At 54.9% G+C, this 10,567-nt stretch overlaps 1 protein-coding gene across 10 annotated transcripts in view; it reads right to left on the bottom strand.

Annotated features, from left to right (window-relative positions):
- Nucleotides 1–348: 348 nt before the first annotated feature.
- Nucleotides 349–10,567, bottom strand: part of SOCS2 (suppressor of cytokine signaling 2) — a 55,856-nt gene continuing 45,637 nt past the window's right edge. For 2 of the 10 annotated variants that reach the window (XM_049093910.1, XM_049093911.1), the window contains 2 exons: nucleotides 3,459–3,816; nucleotides 349–1,841 (listed from right to left, as the gene is read on the bottom strand). In XM_049093910.1, the coding sequence (XP_048949867.1) occupies nucleotides 1,384–1,841; nucleotides 3,459–3,597 (597 nt within the window). In that variant the 5' untranslated portion in view covers nucleotides 3,598–3,816 and the 3' untranslated portion in view covers nucleotides 349–1,383. The other 8 variants (XM_025438770.3, XM_049093908.1, XM_049093909.1 and 5 more) reach the window with 8 other exon arrangements.

Here is a 10,567-nt window from a genome sequence, read left to right as displayed (position 1 = left end):
AAATAAATAGCCATAAAACTGCTAATTTTTATTTTATATTATGTCTACTCAATCCATAAAAGACTAGGACGTGTCACAATTTTTGTAGTTTCTAAACCATATTTTCGGAAGCACACAGGGCATTCGTGTCATGCCCACTCAATTTGTACTAGACCGTACTTGTACTTTCTACACATCAGGCTTCCCAAAATGCAAAGGGCCAATGCGGCCCAGAACTTCAGAGGCCGGTAGGTAATGTCCTAGCTCCTGCTGAATATCTGGCTTATGTCACGAGACGCAAGTTTTTATGGCAACTGTCTATTACCATGAACGTGTACGTTCTCTACAATTCAAAGTAATAAGTGCAACTTGTAAAAGTCAAGTTTTTTTTTTATTTAATACATTCTAATCAAATAGTAACAGCAGTAAATAAACACTTTGAAAAAAAACAGGCAGGTATCCCCCTATATCTGGAAGAAAATTAAGTCAAAATATTCTACATGGTAGAAGGGAGACAACTGCTGATGTCCATGGTTAGACAATTCAAGGATAACTTGGAAATTTCTACAGCCATTTCTAAAAAAGTCAATGGCAACAGGTTGGGACACAGCTACTTAAAAGAATCAAATGTCTGTATCTACAAGGTTTTATTAACAGGGATTGAGTTGCACCTGTAGAGCATGACATTCTTGTCTTTTAGCCTTAAAGGAAAAGACAGAGTCTTTTCTGTGTGCACCAGTTTGAAATGTTTCTAAAATAAGGCTACCTTAAAACGGATTACTACAGTACTCATTCACATCAGAAGAGTTCATACATGTAGTAAAAAGTCAAATATGGGATTTCATGGTCACTTTTTTGGTTGATTTGATTAATTGCATAAAACGAAGGATAAATACTCACAAGCAGATCTGTTTAACAAAACTCCTAGGTACATCAAGAATGCAAAAAGAGAAAATGTCCTACAGGAGGCTCTGATCACCAGGCATCTAAAATTGAAGCTAAGCCTGGGCCAGTTGGGTTCCTTCCACTTCTTCAGTACTCCTATGTCCAGTTCTTCCCCTACTACGGGGCCTTGCACCTTCAACCTAATAGAGAGGAACCTCAGAAAGGCAAGGCATTCTGATCAAATGTTCCTTCAGCCTTTACTCACGACATTTTGTTTTTAACTCAAAAGGATCAACTGGTCCTGGTTAGCCTTAGGAAGATAAGCATCACTCGGGTGAAAAATATTCGGGGGAACTTTAAATACCTAGCTACCTCGTCACACGTTTGAATTAGATTGGCTTCAGCTGTTTTTAGAATTCCGAGTAGTTATCCAGAGCAGTCACTCAAGTTTTGGTTCTCTTTTACATAGCTGCATTCGGAGATACTCTATATGAGGCATGGTTAGAAAAAGAGAAACACTTATACCTGGAATTTATATTCTTCCAAGTAATCTTTTAGTCTTGTTGGTAAAGGCAGTCCCCAGATGGTACCGGTACATTTGTTAATGGTGAGTCTACAGAGATGTTGGAGAGGTGGTGCTGACGTGTAGAGCGGTTTGGTCAGATAAAGGTGAACAGTGCCGTTCCGGGGGGCTTCTGGGCCTGTCCGCTTATCCTTGCACATCTGAACATAGTAGTCGATCAGATGAACCACACTGTCAAATTGTTTAAGCTTGGACTTGACACATATGATAGAGTCCAATCTGAATTTCCCATCTTGGTACTCGATTCGCAGATTAGTTGGTCCAGCTGATGTTTTAACAGATATTGTTAGTAGGTAGTCTGAATGCGAGCTATCTCTAATCAAGAAAGTTCCTTCTGGTGCCTCTTTTAATTTCTCTTTGGCTTCATTAACAGTCATATTTCCCCAGTACCAACCTGGGGTTTTTGATCAAAAGGAAAAAGAAAAGAGGGTAAAATAGTTATTATCAAGAATTTTTAAAATAGGGCAAATACTTGGCAACAATTTTTCCAGCTCTAAGTACAAGCGTGTGAGTGAAAAGTCTACCCGAGACTACCATAAATACTTTTGGGAGAAATTTAATGAGAATGTGGGCCCATTTTCTTTTATGAATGCAAACTGAGAGCCAGTTTTCTGTTTTAAGAAGTAACTTTTGGTGGCTGTTCTTTAAATCATCTGAAGATTTTTTTCTCCTAATGAAACAAAAAAACATTTGCAATATGACACACCGGCTGACAAAGGGCGATGCTTCTGAGCACCCTTCAAGTAAAATCAAACTAAGTCAGAAGTAAATCAGAAGTTAGAAACAAAAGCCATGCCGTCACAAAAGTGCAAAACCCAACTCCAGTAATTCCAACGGGGTAAAAACAGAAAGAACTTAATTGGAAGGTTGGTGTCCACCCTCCTCCTGCCCAGATCTGTTCAAAGCCCTTGGAGAGCACTGCTGTTTACGCCTTTTCCAAGTGCAGTTCCGGTACAACAGCTCCTGTTTGTTGCTTTGATTACAACTACCTTATCAACAGTCATTGAGAAATGAGGGAAGCCCCAACTGATAACTAGTGCTTCAAGTTTACAATTGGCCACTCTTGGACTTTGCCCTAGTCCGAATCCGATCACCCCCGGCGGTCCCCCAGCGTCCCGGCTGCATCGGCCCGCGCCAGCCCGGCTCCGGCCGGTCCTCAACAGGGACTCCTCCGAGAGCTTCTGCACAGGGAGTCTGAGCAGTGTGCTCACCCTCACCCTCACGCTCACCCTCACCCTCACGCTCACCCTCACGCTCACCCTCACCCCCCACCCCCACCCCCACCCCATTGCTCCGATACCTGCCATCCGCGGCCCTCGGCGCTGAGCGAAAGCCTGTGGGGCGGCAAAGACCGGAACTGCGAGGGACTCTTCCCTCTCCCTAGAGCTACCAAAACTTCAACTTTGCCCCAAACGTAAGCTTTTAGGATCCAGATTTTGAAAGCTTCGGTGGTCCGCCGGATTATTCCCCCCACCCCACCCCAGCCCGATCCTTCCTTGGTTCAGACGCCGGGAGGCGACAGCGGGCCCCGCGCAGCGCCGGGCTGCCCCGGGCACCCACAGCAGGGGCGCGCTGCCCCGGGCCCCCCCCGCTCCGCGGCGCCGCAGTCGGTCGGTCCCGGCCACTTGGCCGCCAGGACCCCGGGCTGCCGCGGCTGCTCCGCTCGGGAGCCGGATGCGGCCACTCGCGCCCTGGTCCCCGCGGGAAGGGAGGCGCCTGGCACTTCCCCCGGGTTCGAGGCCGCGTGCCGACCCCCGGGCGGTCCCAGCGCCCCGCGAGGCCGCTTCCAAGAAGCGCTTCTCGCGCCCTGCCCGCCCCTGGGCCTCCGAGTCCCTCGAGGGCCGCGGTCCTCTCGCGTCGCCGGGGACCGCGACCCGGGCCGAGCGGGCATCCTCCCGCCGCCCCCGCGCCCCGCCCCGAGGCGGCCACGGGAGGCGAGGGGCCGCCGCTCCAGCCGGTCCTCGGCGCCCACTGCGGCCGCTCCCGCCCGCGCCGAGGGGCCGGCTCCTACCTGTGTGGCTGAGCTCCCGCAGGGCCTTCGCCAAACGCGCCGCCTCGGGGGTCGGCTCCTCCGCGGGCCCCGCGGGCCCCCACTGGCTCGGCGTCCCTTCCGCGCCATTCCCGGAGGGCTCGAGGCACCGCAGGGTCATGGGAGCGGGGTCACCGCGGCAAAGACAGGTGGCCGCCCGCGCCGGGGTCAGAGGGGGACACACGTCCTTCCTGGGAGTCAGAGGGGTCCCCGAAACGAGTCCCTGCGGGGGATCCGAAATGCTGGAGGCGGGGAGGTTGGGGTGCTTCTGGTTCTTCCTCCCCAGGTCCCAGTGCACGGATGGCCAAGTCCCCCGCAAGCGCGGTCACCCACAGTTTGCCTGCAAAAAAGAAAGTATGGGGTTTGGTCAGTCCAGACCGGACCCCGCGGCTGGGGTGTGGGTGGGGAGGCAGAGACGTGGAAAATCCCGGGGACTCCTCCGCGTCTTTGCTCCTGCACCATTTAACCCCCAGCATCCAGGGACCCGCCCGGCGCAGCTGTGGAGAAAGGATAAAGAGCAGAGCAGGGACCCAAGACCCAGGAGCTGCCGAGGGGGAGGGGGAGGGGAGGGGAGGGGTGGGGAGGGACGGGAGGAGGGTGGGAACAGGGTGTCTTCCCGCCCGGGGCTACCAGCGGAGCGCGCGGGCCACCGAGCCTGGGCACCTGCGGGCAGGGCGGCTAAACGGGCCTGGGGAAGGACAAAAGGAAAACCCGTGAAGGACCGGAGCGATCCCCCGGGCGGCACTCCCTAGCTCTCAATCCGCGCCGCCCGGGGCTCCGGGACCCGGGACCCAGCACCCTGAGCCGCCAGCCCGGGGCGCCCGGGGCCGGAGCGGACGCACGCCGCGCGGAGGCCGCCTCGCCCCTCGCCCCCCGCCCCCCAGCGCCCCGGTCCGGCAGAGGCGGGGGCGCCGCTCCCGGGCCCAGTGCGCGGCCGCCGCCGCCGCGGGCGCTGTCGAGGAATCGGCCCCGGCGCGCAGCCCTCGCGGGGGCTCGGAGCCGCATCCCCGGCCGCGGCCGCCCCACGCCGGGCCCTTACCTCGGCCTCGGCCTCGGCCTCGGCCTCGGCCGCCGCCTCCACAGCAGGCGGCCTCCCCGGCGGACATGGGCGGGGGCGCCGGGAGGGGCCCGGGAGAGGAAGGGTGTCCGCCCGAGGTTCCCCCGTGGACTTTTAACTTGGGAACCCGATGCCGGGGGATGCGCTGTGCGGCGGCCCGAGCTCTCGGCGCGGAGCGCAAACCAAGGCGCGGGGGTGGGACCCTCGCCTGGAAGCCCCGGGCTCCGAAGTCCCCACCCGGGGCGGCCGCCGGCTTCCCCTGCCGGCCGCGGCCAAGGAGGTGGGAAGAAGAAAGGAGGAGGCAGGAGCTAGGGCGGGAGGGAGGCAGGCGGGTGGGGAGGAGCGGCGGATCAGGTTATTAGGAGGATTATTAATTGGGATGGCAGTTTGGGGCGGGGGAGGAAACTCCGGAGACTTCCCGTCGCCTAGAAGGAGCCCCGCGAGCCGGCGGCAGGGGCGGCCGCGGGCAGAGCCGCGCCTCGGACTCTCCGGCGCTCGGGAGCGGCGCAGCCCAGGCCGCCCGCGCTCGCGGCCGCGCCCCGCCTGCCCTCCCCGGCGACCCCCCTCGGGGAGGAGCCCTCGCGCTCCCCGGACCCGTACCTGCCGCCAGCCCCCGGCCGAGCTCCTCCGGCGCCCCGGCTGCCGGCGCGGGGGGTCCTGAGGCTGTGCGCGCGGGGCCCCGGGGCGCCCTGTCCGCGGCCCGCGCAGCGCCGGGAGCGGCGGGCGGGGAGGCTCATGCTTCAGGGGAAGCCCAAGGCCCGCGAGCCGCGGTCGGGCGGCGAGACATGGCAAGAGTTAAACGTCTGTCCCCGGAGCGGGGTGTGCGCGCGACTTCCCGGCCCCGCGCGCCTCCCTCGCTCCCCGCCTCCCTCCCGGTCCGCGCCCCCCCCCCCCCCCGCGCCCCGCCCGGCTGCTGCGGAGGCCGCTTTCCAGGAACTTTCCAGGAATCCGCCTCACGTGACCGCGGCCCCCGCTTCTGCTTTAAAGAGGCTCCGGCGCGAATGCGCAGGCTTCAGGGGAGGCGGGCTCAGGGCGCCCGGTGCGGGGGCGCCCGGTGCGGGGCCGCCGGGGACCCCGCCCGCCTCCGGCCGCTCCGCGCGAGGGCTCCGCGGGGCGCCGTGTCTCCGAGCGCCCTCCTCTCCCCTGCACGTGCTGTGAGCCGCGTGGGGGGAGACCGGGCGCCCTCGGCGGCGGCCCCCTCGCTCTCCGGCACGTTAGTGGAGCGACAGCGGCCCCCTTGCAGGCCCCGCGCGCCGGAGGGAGCGGGCGGGCGGCGGTGCGGGCGCCCAGGTCCTCGAAGGCGGCGGGCGGAGCGCGGCGCCTCCTTAAGCGGCGCTGGCGGAGAGCGGCTCCTCCCCCAGGCGCTCCGGCTCCCGGTCTCCCGCGGCCCCGCCGGGCTCCTCCTCCCCGCCGCCGCCGCTCCTCCGCCGGCTCCTCCGCTCCTTCCCGCCCGCAGCCCGGCTCACCTGCGCCCGCGGCGGGGCCCGGCGCCCTCACCTGCGCGCCCCCGCGGTGCCGGGCGGCCCGGCGCTGCAGCCCCGAGAGCTGTAGTCCCGGCGGTTCCCCGCAGGCCTGGCGCCCAGGCACCGGGAATTCGTTCAGATCCCGTCACTTCCCTGCGCGGAGACCCTCACCTCCTCCCACCGGGTCGGAGGCCACCTGGTCTCCGTTGGAACTCAGCACCTGGCCTGCACGTCCGCCTCCAAAATGTGACCTACTTTAAATGTGACCTATTTTTTTTTAAACCATTAACACTCACGGGAAAACCGGATCCCAAATTTCGATAACCATTTTTCTTTGAAATACTATTCTATTGCATCACTGCTCAAAAGCTTGAAAGGTCAATGGCCACTTTCTGTTGAAGCAGGGGCTAAGGGGAAGTTGGGCGAGGAAGGGGGAGGCGCGTCTCGCGAGCCTTGCCTGGTGCGCCCCCTGCCGGCCCCGAGAGGAAACGGAGGCCAGCTTCCTGCCTTCTGGGCCAGGAGTCCGGGAGCAATGGTTTTCTCAACAATTTTCCTGCTTTTGAGTAAATAACTATGCAGACGACAGGCAAGCGAGCCAGGAAGTGAGGGGGGCATCTTCCAGCTAACAAAGGGCTTTGGCGACGTCAGAGTCCTATGCATGGAATCCAGTTTTGTTTTTTTAGAGTCTTCCAGGTGGAGGGCGGGGCTGATTCAGCCCTAGTTGAAACTCCGTAAAGCAGCTAAATGATTTTGCCCAAGTCATTTACTGTCTTTGGACACTCGGCCTTTTTTTTTTTTTTTTTTTAATAAAAGAAAGGGACTGGACCCAGTCCTGGCTCAGGGACTGAGATGAATGAATAAATCAGATTCCATGGAGAGTTTGTGTGTATAGTCTGAGGCCCAGAACCTTTAAGAACCACTAGTCATCTACTAGGGTTCACTATGTTCTAAATTATTCCATATGGCTTCTTATTCCTTGGTAGAGAATCCCAAACAAAGGGTTCTGTAGTTTAAAAGATTTTAAGCATTTTACGAAGAGAAAATAAATTTCTATTTGTCAGCTGAATCTTCCAGCAACCTTCCTTCATGTGATTTCCTGTTGCCTCCTAACATGTGCTATTCCCTGTTTTGCACACACTTTTCCCTCCTCCTGGAATGCCCTTCCCGGATTGGGTGTGTGGCCAGCTCTTGTCATTCAGGTTGGAGCTCAGAGTCATTCCACAGACAGTATCCATTAAAAATTACGGGGATCCCTGGGTGGCACAGCGGTTTGGCGCCTGCCTTTGGCCCGGGGCGCGATCCTGGAGACCCAGGATCGAATCCCACATCGGGCTCCCGGTGCATGGAGCCTGCTTCTCCCTCTGCCTGTGTCTCTGCCTCTCTCTCTGTGACTATCATAAAAAAATAAATAAATAAATATTTTTTAAAAATTACGACAAGAGGGGATCCCTGGGTGGCTTGGCAGTTCAGCGCCTGCCTTTGGCTGGGGGCGTTATCCTGGGGTTCCGAGATCGAGTCCTGCGTCGGGCTCCCGGCATGGGGCCTGCTTCTCCCTCTGCCTGTGTCTCTGCCTCTCTCTCTCTATGTCTATCATGAATGAATATATAAAATCTTTTTTAAAAATTACAATAAGCATAATGCCAGCTATAGGGGCACCAAACTTCGTAGCAAAGTAAGATTTTGACTTTTGTTTCTGAAATGTTTCCCAGGGACGCCCAGCATTTTGTTCGTCTTTTTAATCCCCAGGAAACACATATGGGAGCATCTTAGGAAAATATTTATAGGGCCATGTTAAGTGAAAAAAAAAGAGAATATGAAATTGTAACTATGTTATGACTACAACATTATAACATTATGTATGGCTCCGGGCAAAACAGAAGAAAATGTGGAGAAATGAAAGCCGCTGTTTCTAGGGTGGCGGGATATGGGTGAATTTTAAAATTTGATTTTCCTTGATACATTTCCAGTATTTTTGATATAGTTATCACTTTCCAAAATTGCATGTGGATCAGGGTCTTCGGCTACTCTCAGGGAATAGAGTGCAGTTGTAGAATTTATGACCCCAGTACTGTTGGGTCTCTCTCCTGGACTCCCAGAACTGCCACTCAGCATTGCCTTTCACATGTCTAATAGACATCCCTGGTTTAACGTGTCCCAAACTGAGACCCGATAATTTCTTAAAACAACCCCTTTTAAGAAAAAACCAAAAGCAATTCCTCCTTCATTCTCCCCCCATCTCTGAAAAATGTCATATCTGGTCTCCAGTTGCTCTGGCTAACAGCCCAAAAGTCATCTTGACTGCTCCTTTTCACACATCCCACATCCCATGTGTTGGCCAATTCTTTGACTCTGATTTCACAATAAGCCCAGAATTGAAGCCCTTGCCACATTTCCACCACACACCAGTCCAAGCCTGGTTTACTAGTCTCAGCCTGGCTTACTGCTGCAGCCTCTTCCTGGCACCCTTGTCCCTTGAATGGACTCTTCCTGACAGAGAGTGAGCCTGTTTAAACCAAGTCATGGCATGTCCCTCCTCTGCTCCAGTCCAAATGGCTGCATCACACCAGACGGAATGACAATATCTGAGTAGCCACTCACAACGGCCTACAAGGTCTGGTTGCATTTACCTCCCCGATCTCATCCCCTGCTGCTCTGTTCCTTGATCACTACTTAAGACACATCGGACTCCTTGCTGTTTCCAAGACCTACTACCCTTGCTCCTTCCTCAGAGCCTTCTATGCTATCTCCTTGATCCACCATGCTCTTCCTTCAGATATCTGCATGGTTTGCACCCTCACCTCTTCAGACCTTTATTCAGTGCCACCTTCTTAGAGAGACCTTGCCTAACCACCCTCTTCAAAATCAACCTGCCCACACACACATTCCTCTCTCTTCCCTGCTCTAGTTTTCTCCTTAATGCCGATCACTATCTAACCTAGTTTATTTTTTTATTTATTGGTCTGGTTTTCTCTCTTTTTCACTCGAATGTAAGCTTCATGAGGACATGTATTTGTCTTTGCATTGTTCGCAGCTATATCTTGGCTCCTCCAAATAGTCCCCAGCATTTAGCAGGCATTCCACAGGACTGGTGAATGGGGGAATGGATGGGTGAGTGGTGCTTTAGCAGGGTGGCTTTAACGTTAAACGGCCGGCCATGGATCCCCGCTGTGCTACCACTTGCTACACGACTGAATTTGGTAAAAATCTATATCTCATATCTGTTACGTTCAGTGGGGCAGGTGCATGGCTGCAGTGGGGAACTGTCATTCCACAGAAGAGGGAAGGGAGAGTGATTTTCACAAAGCTGGGAGTTTCTTCTGTTGCCTGCATTGAGGGATTGCCAAGGCTTGGAATCTCTGTGTGCCAAAGTCAAACTGGATGTTCTTGATTTGCCATGCAGATGTTCTAATATTGGAATTGACAGGTGCTCCACACTGAGCTTTTGCCTAGGTGCAGAGAGTGTTTTAGTTTTTGTTTTAGGGGTGGAGGAAGCTATAAGATGATTGTTGGCTTTTGTGTCTGGAATACCTGTGAGCACTTTTAGGGGGCACCTGGGTGGCTCAGATGGTTGTGTCTGCCTTCAGCTCAGGTCAAGATCTTGGGATCCAGGTCATGATCTTAGGGTCCCGGGATGGAGCCCTATTGGGTTCCTAGCTTGGTGGGGAGTCTGCTTCTCCCTCTTCCTCTGCCCTTCCCTCTGCTCGTGCTTTCTCTCTCTCTCTCTCAAATGAATAAATAAAATCTTTTTTAAAAAGTGCGCTTTTAATTGGACACTATCTCTTTTAAACTTTGCCATGTCACCATCACCACCACAACCACCATCTCACACACACACACACACACACACACACACACACACACACACACATGCACCATCCTCATGAATCCCTGTGATTCTGAAATCCACTCCACTGGAGAACACGGACCCAGTCATACCTAGTCAATAGAAGTGTCTTATTCTCTTGGCCACAGGGTTTGTCCAGTATCACAGCCCAAGCAGATTATTTTGTTAGGATCTGATGTAAGGTGCTGTAAGAGGAATGAATGATCCCTCCCCTTCTGAGATGATGAGCAGTCATAATGACCATGTAAGCCGACTTTTCTACTGTGGAGGAGGCCATCAAAGGATGAAAGCAACAGAGAAGAAAGGAGAGCTCAGGTTTGAGTGAGAGGGAGAGATTCTTAAGTACTTGACTCCAATATGCCTGAAGCTGCACTACCCTTGGACTAATCAGATACCGGACAGAGCCAATGCGTTAATCCTTCCCTATGTAGTTAGATTTGGATTTCTGCAATTTGTAATCAAAGACACTGTCACGGGGTGTAGTGAGTTGGATAGGGAGGGATCTGTGGGAGGGAGTGGAATAGAGACTTGAGAAGATGAAGAACAGAGCTATCTTCCATATGATGAGCATCTCTCACTTCTCTGCTGCTTCTCAATACCAGTTCCCTTTTACAATGTCCTGCTTGCTCCAGCCCCATAATGGAGGACACTCCCTGGTGTCCTGGCTGGCTTCGGGGATTGCAGAGGGAAAAGCCGGGCAGATGGCTTTCCCCTAGACTTCTAGGAC

This window comes from Canis lupus, chromosome 15 (assembly GCF_003254725.2).
Source record: "Canis lupus dingo isolate Sandy chromosome 15, ASM325472v2, whole genome shotgun sequence".
Taxonomy (NCBI): Eukaryota; Metazoa; Chordata; class Mammalia; order Carnivora; family Canidae; genus Canis; species Canis lupus.
The sequence above is the reverse complement of the archived record's forward strand: the minus strand, read 5'-3'. Positions and strand labels throughout refer to the sequence as shown.